Below are 19,658 nucleotides of genomic sequence, written 5' to 3'. Positions count from 1 at the left end.
TGTCAGATCTCGGCATTCCATGGTCTTCTATCCTCCTGCCAGACACTTCTCTCATCCATATTCCTAAAACATCAAAAAGAGTCATCAGCTCAACGAAACGCAAAAAGGCATCACCGTGACAACCTGATGCAACTCCATAAACTCAATAGCAAAAGAACACACATGGCTTCATAGCCTTACAGACACCTTATCTAAGGTATACAGGGTATCAACAACAACACCGGACAAGACACCCATCCCCAACTCCTTCTTGACGCCATCAATGTCAACCCCAACCGAAAAATTAAAACCTTGACCAGAATTTTCTCTCCCCGTGATTACATGTCCATGAAGGGCACAAACGCATCTCGCCCTTGAAACCGGTCGTGATCAAGAGCAACAGCATCTCCTTGGCCAGAATTTCCCTGCGTCTCCATCACCTCGTCAATGTGGCGTTTTCCATGCCCCGCAATCTTGGCCTGCGAAGCAACCTGTGACCGCGCCCTCAGGATATCCTCCCAGCTCTGCAGCTTGCGCTTGACGTCCTCATCAAAGCAGCAGCAGAACCGCTGCACCGAGATAAACTGTATCGTGGTGATCATGTCTTTTCCAAAGAGCGCCATGATGTACGCCGCTGCCATGGCGGCTGACCGGTCGTTGCCCGTCTCGCAAGCCACGAGAACCTTGCCCCGGCGGAACGTGGCGGGCTCAACGACCAGGCTGCCGTCCTTGCTTCTGCCCTGCGCTTGACTGTGGTAGATGGCGAGGAGGTGGTCGTTGACTGCTCGGATCGTGTTGGAAAACGAGCTAATCATGTTGTCGTAGCCGTCCATATCGACGTAGTGCACCACAATGCCCAGCGTCTTAGCAACATTTTCAATGCTCATGAGCTTCATGCCAGCCATGCGCGCATCCCGCGCAACCAGAACCATGGTGATACCCTCGCTTCTCAGAAACTCGCCATCGCGCGCGGCGCTGTTTGGCCCGAGATATAAAAAGTTGAGCAGCGGCTGAGCCTCCCTCCGTTGCTCGTATGACCAGTCCGAAGCGCGATCGGTGGGGGCGTGGGTGACGTTCTGGGTGATGATGGCGACGTCCTTCGGGGTGAGCTGCTGCGGATCGACGTTCTCGTACGAAGGGAGGAGACCCGGGATCGAATCTCCCCCCGTGCCGTGCGCCGTGGGGGGGATGTGGATGAATGGAGGGCTCGGAGGTCGAAAGGTGTAGGGAGCGGACGGGACCGCCATGTTTGCGACGGAGCGCGCGTCCTCCATCTGTGGAGCTCCCCGTGTGAAAACTTGAAGGGGGATTGTTTCTTTGCGGCGCTGTAGCGGACGAGGTGGTACAAAGAACGTCGTGGTCCCGACAAGTTTGCAGAAGATGAAGTTGGGAAAATGTGACGTTGCGCAAAGGGAGTGCTCGCGAGTTAACTTAAGTCTGAGGTGCGGGCCGGTGCGCATTGGAGCCTAGGTGGTCTGCCTGCGCTCGCTCAGGTCCATCGCTGCAGTGCAGGCGGGCAGTTTATTTCAGGCGGGGCTCAGCTGGCCGCTCGGTCAGGGTCCCACTCGCCGTCTTACAGGGGCCGGCTAATGACGTTAGTGGGGAACACTCATGAGCCCTACGGGCGATGGTCAGGGGTTCTCATCGAATGGAATGCTTCCATCATCAAACTCAAAGACAAACGCCAACCGTCAGCCACTCCAGTTAGATCCAGGGGCACATCACTGTTTGCCCTCTCCTTTGTTTGTTCGAGGCTCTGTATCAGTCATACTTCATCTTACGTCTTGTCATCTCAACCAACAGGATGTATCGACCAACACAAACATGATGAATGAAACGGGTGAGCCCAAGCGGAAATGAGCCGCCACATTTTCCCCGCGACCCCTTATCATTCATATTGTACAGGATAAGATGTTGATACACTCTACAATTACATACATGCATTGTCCAATGTCGTTTGTTCATGTCCGCTTCTATGCATTTTTTCATCATCCAAACAAACCCAAGCCAACGCCATATTTCCCTCTTCTTGTTTGCATGTACACAGAGCTTCAAGGAGCTGATGCCGTGGCGGCAACCTCTTCCGACGACTGATGAGGCTCCCAGTGCTCGTCCTGATCCAGAGGCGGGTCGTCCATCTCCTGCTCGACATCCTTGAGGTCTCCCTCTCCGAGCACCTTGCGCGACAGCTTCTGCGACTGCGCCATGAGTCGCTTGTTCTGTCGGATGCTCTGGAGATCTGACTGAGTAAAGTCTAGCCTCTCCAGCGTGTCCACCAGCTTCTGCTCTACGAGCGAGCGCACGTGGAAAGCCAGGGCCTGATCACGGAACATGCCGCTGAAACGATACGATAGCCAGACATACTGGTTGATAGCCACATGCAGCGACTCGAGCTTGTGGAGATAATCTATCGGTGTGCCTTTGAAGTTTCTGAGGTCAATGTCCAAGCTCTCAAGAGGAATCTCCTTGATGGACAGCAAGTCTCCACGCCCGTTTTCGGAAATGATGGTGGCGAGAGCTCGCAGGACCTCCATCGAATTCTCAGCACGCTGCCACACCGGCAAGTGGCAGAGGGTGAGACGATCGTAGATGGTGAGCGGGATGTGCTGGATGGCGTCGGCAATCTCGAGCTTATCTGACGAGATGCCGAGTCTAAAGTTCTTGCTCACCGACGCAAGCTCTCGGATGCGCATCAGGATAAAGGACAGCGGCGTGTCTTTGGGGAAGTATGTCGAAAAACGCTCGACAGCGGCTGCAGGAGGTGTAACATATGCGGCGTCAATATCGTCGACATTGGATTTGAACGCACGATGCACGTTCTTGAGATCCTGCCGGGCCATTGTTGTGACATAGCCAACTTTGCGGCCGTCGTCAGCTCCATTGTCAGCTTCCGTAGCCTGTCGCGCAGTGCGGTATCGTCCAGCTCGGCCGCCAATCTGCTTCATTTCGGGGTATGTGAGGTGTCGGTTCTGGTTGCCGTCAAACTTGGTGACCGAGTCGAGAATAACTCGTCGGATCTCAAGGTTGAGACCCATGCCGATGGCGTCACTGGCAACAATAAAGTCGTAGTCGTTGTTCGGGTCGTTGAAGAGAGCTGCTTGCTGTACGCGCACCTCGGGGGGTAGTGATCCGTAGATGATGGCGCATCTTCGTCCAGTGTGCTTCTCGATCGTCGTCTTTAGGGCGTGCAGGTTCATGCGGCTAAAGGCCACAATAGCGTCACCCTTTTCAAGTCGGTTATAGTCTTCATCGATGGCCTCGGACATGGTTTCGAGAGGGCTGAGACGCTCATATCGGTGAACGATGCACTCGTCACCAATGGCTGCGCATATGCTCTGGATGAGTTTGACTGTTCGTTCCTCACCGCAGAGGTGGACCTCCTTAGCCATGACACCCAGCAAGGCTGTTGTCCAACCACTGCCCCGATCAGGATCGGCAATCATCTGAATCTCGTCGATGACAGCAACGTCGTAGGGTTCGTTGACAGGGATCATCTCAACCGTGCAACTCGTAAAGTAGGTATCCGTGTCCTGTGGTATCCGCACCTCCTCTCCCGTCATCAGCGCACACGGCAGGCCCTTGGCCTGTAGACGCTGGTATACCTCGTTGGCCAGCAGACGAAGGGGACCCGCATACACTCCTCGCTTGGAGTTCTCCAACGCCTTCAGAGCTCTATACGTCTTGCCCGAGTTGGTCGGTCCGACGTGAAGGTGAATAGTTCGCTGCATCGTCCTGGTAGCGGGGAACCACTCGTACGGGAACCGAAAGTCCAGAAGCCGCTTGTGGCTCTCCTCCAAACCCTTGGAGAATCGCTGACGGATGAGGAACGACTGAAACGAGTACTGAAGCTCGTTGCTAAGACCCTTGACATCCTTCAAGATGAAGGCGTCGCGGAGGTTCCAGAACAGCGGGTTCCGGTCTCGTTGGGTGATGTTCTGCTCAGCCATGACAAAGGCCTTTTCCAAGACATCCATAAACAGAGCGGCCTGTTTGTCGAGCTCATCCTCCCCGACGCCGGTGACAGAAACGTTGGACAGGGAAAACTTCTTGAGGACGCCCTCGAAGCGGTTAAAGACTGTCGATCGGAACATGGCATGGCGGCCAGTCCCAGACTTGAACGCTTCCCATTTCATCCTCGGTTTGTAACCCTTGCCATGATTTGTCTAACAAGTGTAAGTCCAAGTTCCTCTGCATCGAGTATGAAAAAGCCAACTCACTTGGCTAGGCCGGAAGCCCTTGCCATGTTTTTTCTGATATGGGTTTACAGACGCAGCTAATAAGGCCTTGAGCTTGCCTCTGCTCATGGGATTTTTCTTGGGAGGTTCAGTCTTGGTCTTAGTCGCATCATCCCAAAGTCTCGGAGTCGTCGAGAGCGACCGTCGTGTTGCTGCTATGTGACATAGTGGAGGCCGCACAACCCCAGGTCGGAGCGGAAATCTCATGACGACGGCCTGGCGGATGATCCAAACATGCTCCCTTGAAAGAAGCACTGGAAAATTGCCGGGGGATGCATTCAATTCGTCACCTCTGGCAGATGCGACTGAAATTTGCCATCATGAGAAGGCCTTCTCATAAAATTTCCAAGGATTCGGATCATCTATTCCGCCGTGATCCGGTTCCAGTTCGTCGAGTGGGGCTTCATGCTGATGACGCTCTGATACCTGCTGTAGCTTGGTTCGAGAGCTTCGGAAGTTGTACATTTTGTTATCGCCAGCATCCATCCCTATTTCTCCTTTCAACGCCTTTGATCTTCTGAAACTCTCACTTCCAGCTCCTGGTCCTTTCAGCAGATTGCCTGCGAATACCCTCCATTCTTGTCGCTTGGGTGGTCCAGCAAACCCGCGTCCATCATGGCGTCGTCATCCACTCCAGCAACTCCTCTCCTCTAGTTCGTCCCCCTTCTCAATAGCAAGTAAACAATTCAACTGACCATCTCTAGCTCGTGCATCGCGCACAACACCACCATCCTCTCCGAGTGCACCACCTCGGCATCCTCGCAGACGTCGTCCCTGGCCTCCCTCATCCTCCCCAAGATCGAGCACACCAACCCTCAGAAGCTCACCTACACGCACGGCCAGCACCAGATCCACTATGTCGCCGAGGCTCCCTCTGAGCACCCCGACTCCCCTTCAGCCGGCGGCCTGACGTTCCTCGTCATCGCCGACTCGTCGCTCGGCCGTAGGGTGCCGTTTGGCTTCCTGTTCGAGATCCGCAAGCGCTTCTTCCAGCAGTTCCACGAGAGCAGCGACTTCTCCGACATGCCCAACTACGGCGCGGCGTCGTTCAACTCGGAGCTCAAGAACCTCATGGTGGACTACGGCACCACGAGCGGCGGCCGCGACGACGCCATCGGCAACGCGCGCCGCGAGATTGACGACGTGAGGGGCATCATGACAAAGAACATCGAGAGCCTTCTCGAGCGCGGCGAGCGCCTGGACCTGCTGGTGGACAAGACGGACCGTCTCGGGGGCAGCGCGCGAGAGTTCCGGGTGCGCAGCCGGGGTCTCAAGCGCAAGATGTGGTGGAAGAATGTCAAGCTCATGGGTCTGCTTGCGCTGGTGGTATTCCTCATCATCATGGCGATTGTCATTGCGGTCAAGAACGGGTCGAATTAAGGCGCGCGCGACATTTTACCTGAGCTTTTTGAGCGTTGGGGCCGTTCCTTTGTATTTCCTTTGTTAACAACTTGTATTCCTATGGCGAACTGAGGACAAGAACCGAGGCGAAGGGTGTAATTATGCAACAAGGTCTTCTCTTTTAAATCAACTGATACCCAATTTGAATCTCGGCTGTCCTGTTCCCTCTCGCTGAATCGTCTATATCCGTCGTGAAGCTGTCTCTGTCCAACTCGCCTAGTCTTTCACGTGCTGCTTCTTCCGCCCATATCTCACCCTCAAAATGGATCTCCGTCCAGAAATAGTCGGAAAACCTCCAAACTTGGTCGCATGAATGATGCGACGGGTATCATTGCATATCGCATCGCTTATCGAATAAACTTCGTTGCTCAATCGTGCTCCATGTCGTCGAATGCAATCATCTCGGCGTCCGTTCCGAGCACCCTCACAGCTTTAGCTTCCTCCTCTCGCTCTCCTGGTAAACATATCCCAGCGTAACAGGACTCTCCATCATCGTCCCAGAAGGAAAAGACACGGGCGCCCGACGGAGCCGGTCGGTGAAGAAGGCTGGGTGCAGAGACGATGCGCAGGGGAGGCTGCTGGGTCTGGGTGCTGAGTTGGGGTGCTGCTGGGTCGCCATAGCGGATGGTGGAGGACAAGAGGTGCCCATGATGGAATATGGTTTTTATCGAAGACGTGAGAAAGGGCGATTGAGAAGAAAGAGTTATTCACATTCTCTAATAATATTGATCCTCTGATAGTGTTTACAATAAAAAAAGAGGAAGAGATTCATCGAGATCACAGCCCCCCCAAGTCTTTAACGCTGCATATCCCCCATTCTCCACGTGCCTCGGCGTGCTCGGTCGACACTCCGATTTTCTGTCGCTGTCGAATTCCCGTTCCCACTTTCTGATGATGACATTTTTTTTCTCTCTCTGTCTCTCCCTTTCCCCGCATGACTCGGCCCCGTCTTTAAGGCAAGGCTTGCTGGTTGACTTGCTCTTTCGGGAGTTAACGCAAGCAGTGCCGACATGGATTTCGTTATCTGGTGGGCATAATTTGCATAATGTTGTATTAGTATTGCACAAGTTGGTTGCGGTCAGGGCCTCGGTCAAGCTCATACCGAGATTCCGAGATTCGACACATTACTTAATCCAGCAGTCACGGCAGTTCATCCATCGACAAGGTCCGTTGCGACCAGGCCTCCCATGTCGAGTTCAGTCTCTCCATACATGGGTAGATACTCAAGAGTTGCTACCTCCCACCAGCATCACCAGATCAGGAGCCAGACATCCCACACTTTTGATCAGAAACACACAATACACACTAGGATCCCCCATACAATAACTGTCCATAATTCATGCCCATATGCCTATTTCTAATAATACGCGCGCTCACCCAATACCCAACTCAACTCCAGCTGCTGTCCACCAAAAACGCCATGCCAGTCCCCATGTACTGCTAGATCCCGAGCAATAAGATATACAACCACAAGAAAACAAATGAAACCCCATTCATCAACGGCGCCACTGATCCGCAGGACTCTCCCGCTCCTCGGCCGGCGGTGTGAACCTTGGCCTGTGGTGGTCCTCCCGCGCACGAGGAGCCGTATCCTCCTGTTGGACCTTCTGCTCTTCATCGCCATCCTCAAGGCTAGCAGGGTTAAAGATCTTGTCCACATTGCCGTCCTTCTCAATCCGCTGCATCAAGTCCTGGTCTCCTGCAAAGTAGACGCGTCGGATTGCCTGGACCACCAGATCCATGACCACAAGTGCCACGAGCTGCAGCAAGACAGACGTCCACCACGCAAGGGTGCGCCCAAAGTTGTGGATAAAGGCGTTTCGAACAATGTAGGGACCAATGTGCTCCGAATACAACGCCGAGTTGATGAGCATCCAGAAGAACCATCCAGCCACAGAAATAATGCATCCGCCAAACGTGATGATCGTCTTGGTGTGTACTTCAAGGATCCTAATAATCGTCAGTATGCAATCTCGCCAACTGTCAATGAGTACTCACAGGAGCTTAATGTTGATAAACACCACGGCAACAGTAAAGCCAACCATGCCCATGGCAAAGAGACTCGTGTCCTCGTCAAACAGCGTCTTGTCGTACTCGCAAAACGTAAAGTACCAGATGACGAAGCTCCCCGCAACACCCTGCACCATCCATCCAAAGTATTGCGTGAATCTGAATCCGAGGTTCTTCTGACCAAACGTGTACAGCTCCGGTACCTTCATCAATGTCTCCGCCTTGAGGTCCTTCTCAAAAATACCGAGGAGAATAACCGGCAGGGACGTGAATGCGGCGTTGAAGACAGTCAAACTCCATGACTCGTAGAGCGACGTGCCCGTGTATCCGTTGAAGCGCTGGAAGTGAGCCTGGACGAGGAAGAAGAGGATCTCCTTCCAGAACGTTCCGAGCACGTACTTGCCTGTCCTCATGTAGTTCCAGCGGCCATGAACAAAGAGCAGCTTCTGCAGGAATCTGAACTGGGCAATCGAAAAGTCCGAGATACGAGCAGCCTGAAGGCCCTCGCGGCCAGAGATACCAATGCCCACATGCGAGGCCTGGATCATGCCAATATCGTTCGCTCCGTCTCCGATAGCCAATGTCATGCACTTGGGAACATATCTTCGGATAGAGCGGACCAAGTTGGTCTTTTGCGAGGGAGAGGCTCGGCAGCAAATGACAGAGTCAACACGGACGACGAGGTCGTAGAAGAGAAGAGAGAGGTCGTCATCGTCGTCAATCTTGGCAAGTGTTTGTCCATCGACAACGACAACCGTGTGAGGAGCCATACCACGAGAGACATCGTTGAGGGTCGTCGTAATGGTGTCCTTCAAGTCGCCAACAGTCGCGTCCAGCACGTAGACCTCCGACCAAGGCTTGCAAACGCGGGCAGATTGTCCAATGTTGATAGCCGTCTCACGCTTGTCACCAGTGAGCATCCACACCTTGATGTTTGCCCGACGCAGCTTGTCAATGGTATCCGGAACTCCATCCTGGAGCTTGTCCTCGATGGCTGTCGCTCCGGCCAGCTCAAACTTTTGCTCAATAAGATCTCCAGCAGCTTCGATACGCTCCTGGCGATCCACGAGACTCGTTTCAGCCTCCCTATACTGCGCCTTCCACTGTCGGTACGAGTCATCGTCGATGTAGCGGAACGCGTACAGAAGAGTTCGTAGACCTTCACTTGCGAAATCGTCAATGTGCTGGAAGCACTTCTCGAACACGGCGCCTTCGCTTGCTGCTACTGATTCATCAATCCTACGATCAACCTCGTCAAACGACGGCGCTCGGCCCAGACTCTGCCTCGGGCTCGCCATGTCCACAGATTCCCGAGGTGAGGCCATGTGCTGCTGCGAGTACTGCTTAAAGTCGGTCGAACGTCGACCCAAGCTCAGTCTGAGGCCTTCTCGGTTGGAAGGCTCACCCCTTGCAAAACCAAAGCTGTTGCGAGGGCTGCCGTATGGACTCGAAGCCTGGGTGCTCATGCGTCGCAGGGCCCTATCCTGCTCCGAGATCTTGCGTACGCTCGCTCGACGGCCAATATCCTTCATCTTTTGCTCAGCAAGGTGGTTCAACCTCAAACGCTGCATGATAACGTTGTCGGCGCCCTTGCAAAAGACGCAGATGCGGCCATCAGGCATACGGATGATGATGGACATTCTCTTCCGCTTGCTGCTGAACTCAATCACATCCAGGACTTCATACGTCTCTGTCTGAAGATTACCGTCCGCGTCTCGGAACTCGAGCTTGATGGCTTGTGCAGGCCGGTCAATGACCAGGAAACCCAGGTCTTTGGCAGCCTCCACGAGCGCCAGCTCATCAGGAGAAGCAGCTTGGTACGCAATATCGCCGTCGTCCGTCCTCTCCGGGAGACAAGTATGGCAAAGGGCAATACACATCAAAAAGTGCTTGGCCTTTCGTGAAAACGTCGAGTTGGGCTTCCTCTGGATGTAGTTGAGCAGGTCCTCCGTCTTCATGTCGGTGTCATCGGCGATGTGGACAGAAGATCTCCAGTGGCTAGCTGATCTGGTTGAGAGCGTCCGAGAGGGCTGTGGTCTCTGGAACCCGTTTCCTGCGGCATCATCGTCGTACTCGCCATCGAAACCCTTGATCTTTGATTGGCCTCGCATCTTAGACTTGCCCTTCTTTGGTCGGTCCAACTCTTCAAGCCGCTTGCGCATTGCTTCCTCTTCTCGCTGGATATCCATGTCATGGAGACAAGCCACACCTGCCACCGACATTTTGCGGAAGCGCATAATGTTCTCCGTCAGAGTTCCCGTCTTGTCCGAAAAGACATAGCTAACCTGTCCCAAGTTCTCGAGGATCGTGGTTGTGTTGGCCACCATGGGTGTGTCAGTGGCCGGGTCGTACATCTCGGCGTCCTGAAGCAACAAAAGCTGCCCCAACTTGATGATTTCAAGACTGATGTAGAGTGACAAAGGAATCAGGGTGTTGAACATGATCAAGAAACCAAAAAAGATCTCCTTCCAGGGAACGCTGGCATTGTAGATGCCAGGTCGCTTGATGTAAAAGGCGATATCCTCAACCCTGTCCTTCCAGAGGTAGTAGCCGATTGTCAGGCCCATGGTAAGCATGAGGACAATAAAGATCTGAACCAGAATCATCTTATTGATGACAGACTGCATGGCGGGCTTCTTGGCTTTGACGTTCTTATTGGCATTCATGCGAATCTTGCACTCCTCACCGGTGTTGACAACAATACCGATAGCTTCGACAGTGTTCCGGAGGGTAGATCCACGAAAGACAATGTTGTTGTGCGATGTAGGAAGGGTCTCGCCGTCAATGGTAACCCGGCCCTCGTAGGTGTAGAGGTCCAGGTTGGGGTTCTCAGAAACCACAGTAGCCTGGGTTGAGCGCAATCCCTCCATCGTGCTGCAGCGCTCGGCCAGCAAGGAACAAGCCTGCTTGCTCTTGAGGTTGGTCTCACCATCAAGAGCCATGGTGTCAATGTAGGCAATGCCATTGGGGCCCGTGGCGTGCAAGAGAATGATATCGGCGGGCACAGGGTCGTCTCGGCGGAGGCGAATAACATCGCCGACACGGACATTCTGCCACTGAACTGACGTCCACTCGCCGTCGTCGCTGGTCTTTGCTGTGCTGACCGTGCCGGTTTCAATGTCTTCAAGCATGTGCTCCTCGCCGTTTTCAGGTTGCCTTTCCTTTTTTCTCCTCATCTTCTCGGCATGCCTGACTCGACCCTTTTCACCAACACGGTCGCCCAGAATCCAAGCCTCGCTGCGGTTCTCGACACGATCAAGGATATATCGCCTGTAGTCGTCATAACCTTCCTTAAGCATACTGAATGCGACAAACACGCCGAGAGGAGCAATTGTAGTCCAGCGACCAACAGTACTGAGACCAGGAATCATCTGAATAGTACCAACAACCAAGAAGTAAAAGTTTCCGAGCTTGCTGAACTGGAAGATAAGCTGCTTCGGGACAAAATCATAGACAGTATAGCGACTGGAGCGGATAAAGTTGCTGATATAAGGTTTCCCAGAGCGCTCGTCGGTAAGCCCTTCTGGCTTCCGGTGATCGGGGTTGAGAGGGATATGACGGCCATCTGGTAGAGGCTCGAGAGGTTTTTGACGGAGTATCGTCTCGAGAATGACCTTTTGGTGAAATTCGCCGAGCTGCTTGCGCGCGCGATCCTTCCAGGTGGGCTTCGCCTTGGGTCCCAACTTCCTCTGGCGCCTCTCGTGGAGGTACTTTTTGATGTCATCTCGAACCGACGACTTCGTATTAGTCGTCTCGTTAAAGTTCAAGCTGGCCTTGTCGGCGGGCGAGGTAAGAGACTTGTCGGTCCGGTCCATCGAGTACTGCGGGACGCGCGGCAGATCGCTGGACAGCTCAGTTCTAGATGGGATGGGCTGCAACTCGTAAGGGTCGCCGGTCCTCGCTCGCGGACCTTCGTTATCAGGGCGGCGGGGGCCAGACCTCACGTGGGAATCGGTAGAGGTGCGCTGAGATGGGTCATTGCTGGGGTCGGTATGGGAGCGGCGCGAGTATCGAGGTCGGGAGAAGTTTGTCGAGGTTCGAGGATAGCGCTCCTCGAGGGCGGCGAGATCGCGAGCTGCCTCATCGCTAGGGTCGTCGGAGTCGTTTCGCGAGTGAGACAGCCGCCGCCCAGGGTCGTTTCTGCGGCTGGGAGCCATGTTAAGGCCGCTAGATCAGCGACATCTGGAATGGAGGTGGATGCGGAGGATGAGGTCGTGGACGCGCCGGGCCTGAAGGCAAGGTTGTCAGATGAGCTCACAGCTACACCACTCAAAGCAGGCGAAGGCGGGAAGAAGATCAAAGGGAGAGGGAAGAGGACCGTGACGAGATGTCAAGTCGAGGTTGGGATACGGACCCAGAGGGAGGTTGACAGCCCGATCGTACTGTACGGAGCGGAGGACGGGACGTTCGCACCACGAGCTTTAGATTAGCAGGTACGGGGATGACAAGCTCAATGGTCAGTGCAATCCAGGCGCCGGCTCGATACGGATGGCTCCCTCGTAATTTCACCTCCACCTTGACACTTTAAGCATGGAGGATAGGATATCCTTAATTGATAGATTGATTAAGCATGACCCAAGTATCCGGGTAGAACAAAGGACGCGACGACTTCAAGACACCTCTTTTTGCCCCCTTCGTTTCCCCTCAGAGCCTGCTTCCCTAGAGCGAGGCGCAGCAGAGACAACCCGTCATCCAACAACGCATCCATCGGGCTCCCGGGGGCTTATTGACAGCCGCTAGGCATGCGTCATGCCCCCGACATCACACAGAGGCCACTCTATTGGCGGTGATGGGTCTTGATGGTCGCTAAATTACACCTTATTTTCCTCGCTACCCAAAAATAAGCTCTGGCCCAGTTTCAACTTGATAGAGGCTAGACGACATGATTGAGACTCGACCGGCAAGACAATGGCATAGAGAAGCTTGACAAACTCGCCTTGATAATAACATTAGCGTCTACCGCCTTCACAATCACCCATTGCCAACCAGGCAATCTCTCGCAGCCTCAATTGCCAGCGCTGACCAACGCTCTTGCACATCTCTCGCACGTGTAACCCCAAGGCTTGTCTGCGCCTCGAAATCCACGCAATCAATCCGCCAGCCACCGTGCCCGAATCATCCTCCGTCCCCCCTTTGTCTGTCCCAAGCCCGAAAAAGAAAAAATTAAAGCCAATCCATAAAAACAGTTCCCAGCCAACGGGAGCTCCATCTGGACTGTACTCCGTAATCCGTTCCTAGATGCCCAGCCCTCGGCGACACGCCGCGCTCCACCATCCCGGCCTCTTACACGGCCCGCGGGCACCGAAAACTCGAAGCCGTGTCCTACCATTCATTTGTGTCTCGTCGCCAATCGATCAAGCTCGTGTTGACCCTGAAACCGGAAATGGGAACCAGTTGTCACGGTTTCTTCTTTCTGAAACTCATAACCTGACGCCTTGGAACATGGTCAGCCATAGAGGCTCAAGTATAGATAGAGATGCTCAACTCTTCGTTTTTGACCGTCATACCCACAACCAAACAGCCCAGACATGTTACCCAGCTTCCATTTCTCACCTAGCACGCTGAGCCGCTTCCGCACAAACCATATGTTTCTACTCCGTACCTACCGAAATGCCATCCTCGTAACTACGCACTACGCAAACCCACGGCCCAGTCTTCTCAGAACACTGTGCGCCCGTTGTCTGCTGATCGCGCCATCACTCAAGGCTGCGCCTCGTAGCATTTGACGTCGTCCCTCTCCTAAGTAAGTACGACATCAGTTCCGAGCAATCCGACGGTGCAAGCGCCCCAAGAGTGACGGTGAACACGGTCAACAGCTCAGAGCAACGCCACGACGACATCGTCACCACTTCAGTCAACACAAGACATCACAGACAGCATAGAAACCATTCAAGTGAACATGAAACCCATTTTTAATAACCAACTAGTTCCACCCTCGACCAAGTCCATACCTTCGTGTCCAACTGTAGGCTTCTCCGCAACGGCACGTCTCACCGACGTCGATCACGGATAGCAATCCAGCTGCTCATGAACCTCCACTGGGTACTCGCAGTGTACCTTCAGACAGTAAAAAAAAGCCAAGTCCCCCATTAAGTACGACCCAAGGACCCTAGCCAAGCCTCCTGGGCTTTCTCCCCAATATCCGACATGACGCAGTGAAAAGAGTAACCAAGAAACGGATTAAAACATCGTAGCCCCCTATTTTCTCCAGTAACAATGTGTGCGTATAGATTAGGTCCAAGACGGTGACGTGCGGTGGTCAGGCAACGCCCCTCTAGGTTGATGAAAGGCCGAGCGCCATGACAAAAGAGGACTTCTCGCCGAAAAAAAGTGTTGAACAAGACCACCCAGGAAATAAACAAATCGCGGCAGAAGATTCAATTCGAAAGTATCGACGCGGTAAAAAAAAAAAACAAGACGGAAAATGTACGATCGCTGTGGTGTGCCCGACATACATGACCGATGTCCAAGAAATGTATCGTCATGCAAGTTCATCATGGCCGTGGTTTGGGGGAGGAGAATCGAACCAGACTTGATACACAGTCGGTATTAGACCTGGTAATGGTTTGAGGGGGAGAGGATAGTTGTTAACGAGGAAAGCCGCCCCGATAATGGGCGTGAAACGAGAAAAAGGAGATCCCAATGGTATAAGTTGCCGCAAACGCCCTGATATGAGACACACAAAAGAAACACATCGTTGACCCAAGCATCACAATACCTCCAGCTCACTGGGGAACTGGAGGCATTGTCTCAGGGGACAGGCTTGCAGGGTCCACGGCATCGAACTGGACAAGTTGGTCCATGTCCAGCTCAGCCTGTTGGGGCTGCCCGAACCCAGGCGATGCGGTGTGCATCGGCAGGTTGATGGTGTGCTTGGAATACATCTCGTTGAGGCTCGTGCCATCCTCGGAAACAGCGCACGACCCGTCGTTAACGGGGTAGAGATCAGCCGAGCCGGGGCGGCCCATCATAGTCATGGGGGGTGACTGCTCAACAATGGACGGCTCGCCGGGGCTGTTAAAGGGGAGAGGCGAAACAGATGTCGGAACGCCCGTGTCAGGATTGATCATGGGCGAAAGGAATCCGTTGCTGTAAGGTGTGTTGTAGCTCGACTGGGGCATGCCGCTGGGATCCGGACCAGGTGGGAAGAAGCCTGGGCTGGGAGGAAACTCAGCGGGGGATGCAGTGGTGGCCGACATGGGGTACTGTCGCATGTCCAGGCCAAAGCCGGCCTGTGTATCGATGCGCAGGTTGGGAGCCATGTTGTTGGTGGGAGGCTGAGGAATAGGGGCGAAAATGTTGGGGTTGTGCTGAGGAGGAGCCATCTCGCCGGGAGGCTGGATGTAAAACGAGGGCATCGGCTGGTTCTGGAACATAGCGAAATCGACAGGGCCGGGGACGGATCGACTACGCTGGCGCTTGTGTCCAGGACCAGGACGCATACCCGAGTGCATCTGGTGGATTCCCCATTGCTCCTGGAACATGCCCACGTGCGGTTGAAAGCTGGGTTGCGACGAGGGCCGGGCAGTCGGCGAGACAGGGGCTGAGACGGACAGCGCATGGGGGTCGCCAAAGGGATGAGGGTTGTGGCGGTTCATGAAGGACTCGAGAGAAACAAGCTTGGCAAGCTGGCCGCTGAGAACCTTGGGGTTACCGCCGAGGTGGTGAACCAGGCACTGAGTGGCCTGGAGGTCTTCGGTGAAGTCGCCGCACTGGAAGAAGCCGTTGGTGGTGGGCGAAGAGTCCATGAAGAAGTTCGGGGGCCTGTTCAACTCAATGACAATCCCGCCGAGCTTGGTAGGGTCTCCCTCGCTGTTCTCGAGGAAGATGTTCTTGATGTGTGAGAAGGGATACTCGATCTTGTACCCAGCCTGCTCATTATTGATGTAGTAGGTCATGGTGCACTTGTCAGGAGAGTAGAAGATGATGAGATCCATCGTGTTCTGTCCCACACGAGTCCACTTTCCGATGCTGAGAGACCGGCAAGTAAGATGGTGAATCACTGCGTACGAGTTAGTACTCAACCCTTTACATATTACACTCTCAATCGCAACTTACAAACTTTGCCCTGACCGCCTTGGTCACCGCCGAGGAGCATGTTGCCGTGGCCAAAAGGCACGAGTCCAGTTCGTCCGAGATAGCTTCCACCGAGTCCCTTGCCAGACTCCATAGCCTGCATGGCGAGGTAGGCTCGCATGGACTCGGGGATCGAGTCAATGTCCTCGCCCGTCTCGAGGCTCTTCTTGGCCAACAGCTTGATCTTGGCTCGCCTATCTCACTGTCAGCATGGCTGCAAATGGGTCAACGCAAAATCCACTCATACCTGTTCTGGAACCAGATCTGAACAGACCTCTCGGTCATATTGATCTCCTCGGCAATCCTCTCACGAACGGTAGCGGTAGGTGTAGGGTTCTTGTTGAACTCCATCTCCAAAGTTGTCAGCTGGTCCTGAGTGGCGCGTTGTCGCTTCTGGTTTTTCTGCTGTTGAGTTAGGGTGCTCTTGCGGGGAGGTCGTCTTGATTGGGAACTGCCATTTGCTGAGGGAGAGGGGGTCTCCTTCTTGATGCCGGCAGAGACGGGAGTCGGAATGGAGGCGGAGGTGGTAGAGTTGGGGGTAGAAACCCCAGGGGCAGGAGTGGACAAAGCCACGGGTTGCTCAACCTCGGTGGCCATTGTTGCTAAAAATGATCGCTTTTAGGCAATCCCCTCTTGTTGGATTATAAAATGGGTTCAAACGAATGTCGAAACTGGTGAGTGTCGAGTCGGAGCAATTGCAACCGGATGTCGTCGAGGGTGCTTGATCCACGGGAAGGCGTGTCAAGTTGCGACGAGTATTATCGGAGATGGATGAGACAGCGACGGGGGCGAGTAGTCGACAGTGATCGGTTCAAGGAACGTAGAGAATGATGGTAGATTTGGTGGTAAGTAATGAGTGTGGTCCCAATTCCGTATATCTGGAAGGGGAGGCTGTATAAAGATACAGGATCGTAAAAGGCGGATTGGCCGGTGGTCTCGAACGTTGGCGACGTTGGAACAAAACGATTCAGCCGCGAAGAGGATCGAGATGTTAGAGTCAAGCCCAAGGAAAGGAACGGTCCCGGAAAGAGTGACGGGTACCGAGTTGGCTAAAGATGGAATAATTCAAGAGAGTGACTTAAAGGAAAGAAAAGAATGAACAAAAAGGGCGAGGGCGAAAGAAGGGGAAGAAGCGGTCACAAGGAGCGGACTGGCGATGCAAGATGGAAAAAGAGAAACGGGGGGATGGGGATGGGGATGGGGGGAAGGCACTCAAAGGAAGGAAGGACAAGAGCCGTCAGGAGCCTGGCCCTGCCAGAGAGGAGAGGGGAGAGGAGGGCGCAGGCAGTTGGGTCGGGTACCTGGGCAGAGGTACCTGGCTGTGGCGGTGGAAGAGGTACCTCGCGTCGTGGGCGTGGGGAGACGGGAAGGGAACCACACACCAAAAGAGGGCCAGAAACTGGCAAAAAGAAAAGAGACGGGACCTCCCCAGAACGCCTCCGAAGGTACCTTGGGCCGTTGTTCCGCACTGCGTCTGGCGCCAGGAACAGGCAAGGCACAGGAACAGAGTTGCGGGTACCTGAGAGGCGGCTTGACAGAGTTACTTGGCCCCAGGTACCTCTGTTGCCCGACTGGACGCGATGCACCTCAGTGGATGGCAGACAACAACTTAACGCGCCAGAACGGGCAGCGGCCGTTGCAAAGCACAGCGCCGCTGAGCAGAAAAGGTCGCGGACTAGGGACTAGGGGGGGTGGTGCAGTGCATTGCAGCCCTGAAGTCGACGTAGTCGGCGCCGGCTTGAGCCATTCACAGCTCCGCGTTGGCCCCCCTGGTCCCGCTGCCCCCAAAGTTGGACTGTTCGGAGTGAGCTGGAACACACTCTCAACTCTCTCTCACACGTATCAACGCCCCAGAGCACGTTACGCCCGACGCCAACCTGACTCTTAGCCCAGCACAAGCACTTGGGGCTAACACCATCGAGGTCAGCCAGCACCACGACCGTCGACGGAGCTCCAGACCTTCCGCAGTTGGGCAATGGATCTGTTGCTCGACCTGACCTCCTTTTCAGCCCTGTCTCTGGAATAGAGTTATTCAGGAGACTTTTGCTGCTGAGCCTAACCGGCAGACAGAGTTGTCGTCCAGAATCCGGAATTCTGTCTCGTGTCTCGCCCTCTGCCCCTCGAGCTAGCCTGGTCACATCAGCACTTCACCTGAAGAGCCTTTTCACCACTGAGCAGGCCCCTTCCTTGTGCAAGACGCGACCGTGTTGCACGCAGCCCGCACGACGTGCACGAGGGAGGGGCCAGGCTAGCGAGTGGAAGGCCATAGCGGGCCAGCTACGCAAAGACTCGCTGAGGAGCCACTGACGAGCCACTGACGAGAGCCACTAGGCGCGCACGCAGGTCTCCACCGTGGGAGGGCGTCCACACCCACTCGACCCGTCCATGCTTGCTTGGAGCCCACATCCGACACCACCACAAACATCCCAGCTCCCCAACGCGCCGAACAAAGACATCCATCCGTCCATCCATTCAGGCGGTCATGGCCGATTCGATTCCTATTCGTATCTGCCGTCTCATGCCCTAAACTGCTTCGGACTTCGGACCGTCACTTGGGGGCATCTTAGCCTCAGGATATGTCGATTCGTTGCCGCCTTTGGCCTGGGTGGCATCCAAGCATTGTTGTAAGAGTGGCCACAGACTGACCGCTGACCGCAGTTGGTCGATGTCTTGGAGGGTCCTGAAGGATGGGCGCTGCGAGGTGCAACAAGCCAAACTCGAGCGTTGAGCTGAGCAGAGCATGCATACGTTCAAGCCAACAGAAACCCCAGCATCCATCCTAGAGGCCATCCAGGGGCCCACGCGAGACTGCCGTCGGGGAGGTGAAAGGCTTCGACCGTGCTCGGTGCCTGCTGTCTGTGCCTGCGCCTTGGTGATCTGTGCCCTGTGCTTCCATGTCTCTTGGCCGTGTTCCCGCCGTGCTGGGGACGCTTGCTGGTGTCTTGTCGCAAGTCAGCCTCTGTCTACTCCGTTTTCCTCCCTTCTCCCTGAACTCACTACCCGCTGTTCGAGATTCCGTCGCAAAACGTTCCACAAAGCGGTTATCGGCTGTGGACCTCCTCCTCCTCTGTGCATCGCCAGCACAAGTCTGACGTTATGGACTTGCTTGGCGTTCTTGTTCCAAACGTCAGGACCGGGGTGTTTGTCATGCAACAGGAATCATTGTGCGAGACGCAGACCCAGCCGGCAAGGGCTGACTGACCCTGCTGTCGACTCAGAGAGAGCCAAGCCCAAGGCGCAAGCTCGCGGCGAGAAAAGACGGAACGTCTGGACGGACGGCAGCACGGGAGTGGAGAGGAAGAGCGAGAGTTTGGGGTGGAGTCGGGTCGGGGTGGTATCGTCGCACGGTACCTGCGTCAGGGGGAAGGTCTGATGCATCGTGCCCCAGGACAACCTACTGCAAGGTACGCGCCGGGAGCACAGTGCGGCCCAGTCTTATGCGTGCTGAGCACACCAAGCAATTGGCCCCCAAACGTGAGCTTGGAAAGGGTGTTGACGTTCTGAAACCTCTTCTTTCATTGGCCATCTCCATGCTCAGCATCCCCCAAGCCCAGTGCGGTTTTACAGTCTATCATCTGTAACACACACTGTCTGGATCACTGCCTGCCAAAATAGGAAACCACGAAACCGTTCGCTCTTGCCCTATCTCGAACCGTTTATCCAAAGGGGAGGCATAAACGCACCACATCCACGGAGCTCGCTAAATTCATCCTTGGACTCTCCATCCGATCCGCCAGCTCCGTTTCTCCTCCGTCACAGGGAGTGCAACGCAAAGCCCGTCATGTCTTGATCTTGGGTGACTTCGCTTGCGTCAAGCTTCTGGCCCTTGGTGCCTGTGCGCTGACCCCCGCCGAGACATACAGCGTCACTATCAAGCGCCTTTAAACTGCGGCAGTTCTCGCGTTGTCACCCGACCCAGGTTCGTCTGGCAGCTCATAATCAAGATCTGACCGAACC

The 19,658-nt window shown here is 54.6% G+C and overlaps 5 protein-coding genes across 5 annotated transcripts; 1 reads left to right on the top strand and 4 right to left on the bottom strand.

The window, feature by feature from the left end:
- Positions 1-317: 317 nt before the first annotated feature.
- On the bottom strand, positions 318-1,439 carry NCS57_01000500 (Tyrosine-protein phosphatase domain-containing protein; the record flags this gene model as incomplete). The annotated part of the gene is made up of 1 exon (XM_053059763.1): positions 318-1,439. The coding sequence occupies one exon, from the start codon at positions 1,437-1,439 to the stop codon at positions 318-320; it is 1,122 nt and encodes a 373-aa protein (XP_052910157.1).
- Positions 1,440-2,030: 591 nt separating this feature from the next.
- Positions 2,031-4,499, bottom strand: NCS57_01000400 (RNA helicase; the record flags this gene model as incomplete). Its single annotated transcript, XM_053059762.1, has 2 exons — positions 4,197-4,499; positions 2,031-4,142 (listed from the first exon to the last, which is right to left on the bottom strand). Exons 1-2 carry the CDS (start codon positions 4,419-4,421, stop codon positions 2,031-2,033), a joined length of 2,337 nt encoding a protein of 778 aa, XP_052910156.1. The 5' UTR covers positions 4,422-4,499.
- Positions 4,500-4,829: 330 nt separating this feature from the next.
- On the top strand, positions 4,830-5,594 carry NCS57_01000300 (Synaptobrevin-like protein YKT6; the record flags this gene model as incomplete). Its single annotated transcript, XM_053059761.1, has 2 exons — positions 4,830-4,867; positions 4,919-5,594. 2 exons carry the CDS (start codon positions 4,830-4,832, stop codon positions 5,592-5,594), a joined length of 714 nt encoding a protein of 237 aa, XP_052910155.1.
- Positions 5,595-7,111: 1,517 nt separating this feature from the next.
- Positions 7,112-11,782, bottom strand: NCS57_01000200 (Phospholipid-transporting ATPase; the record flags this gene model as incomplete). The annotated part of the gene is made up of 2 exons (XM_053059760.1): positions 7,112-7,565; positions 7,614-11,782. The coding sequence occupies 2 exons, from the start codon at positions 11,780-11,782 to the stop codon at positions 7,112-7,114; spliced, it is 4,623 nt and encodes a 1,540-aa protein (XP_052910154.1).
- A 2,568-nt stretch (positions 11,783-14,350) lies between these two features.
- On the bottom strand, positions 14,351-16,298 carry NCS57_01000100 (Homeobox domain-containing protein; the record flags this gene model as incomplete). Its single annotated transcript, XM_053059759.1, has 3 exons — positions 14,351-15,627; positions 15,684-15,895; positions 15,949-16,298. 3 exons carry the CDS (start codon positions 16,296-16,298, stop codon positions 14,351-14,353), a joined length of 1,839 nt encoding a protein of 612 aa, XP_052910153.1.
- Positions 16,299-19,658: the final 3,360 nt, after the last annotated feature.

This window comes from Fusarium keratoplasticum, chromosome 8 (genome assembly GCF_025433545.1).
Source record: "Fusarium keratoplasticum isolate Fu6.1 chromosome 8, whole genome shotgun sequence".
Classification (NCBI taxonomy): domain Eukaryota; kingdom Fungi; phylum Ascomycota; class Sordariomycetes; order Hypocreales; family Nectriaceae; genus Fusarium; species Fusarium keratoplasticum.
Note: the sequence above shows the minus strand (reverse complement) of the source record. Positions and strands in the feature narration are given on the sequence as shown.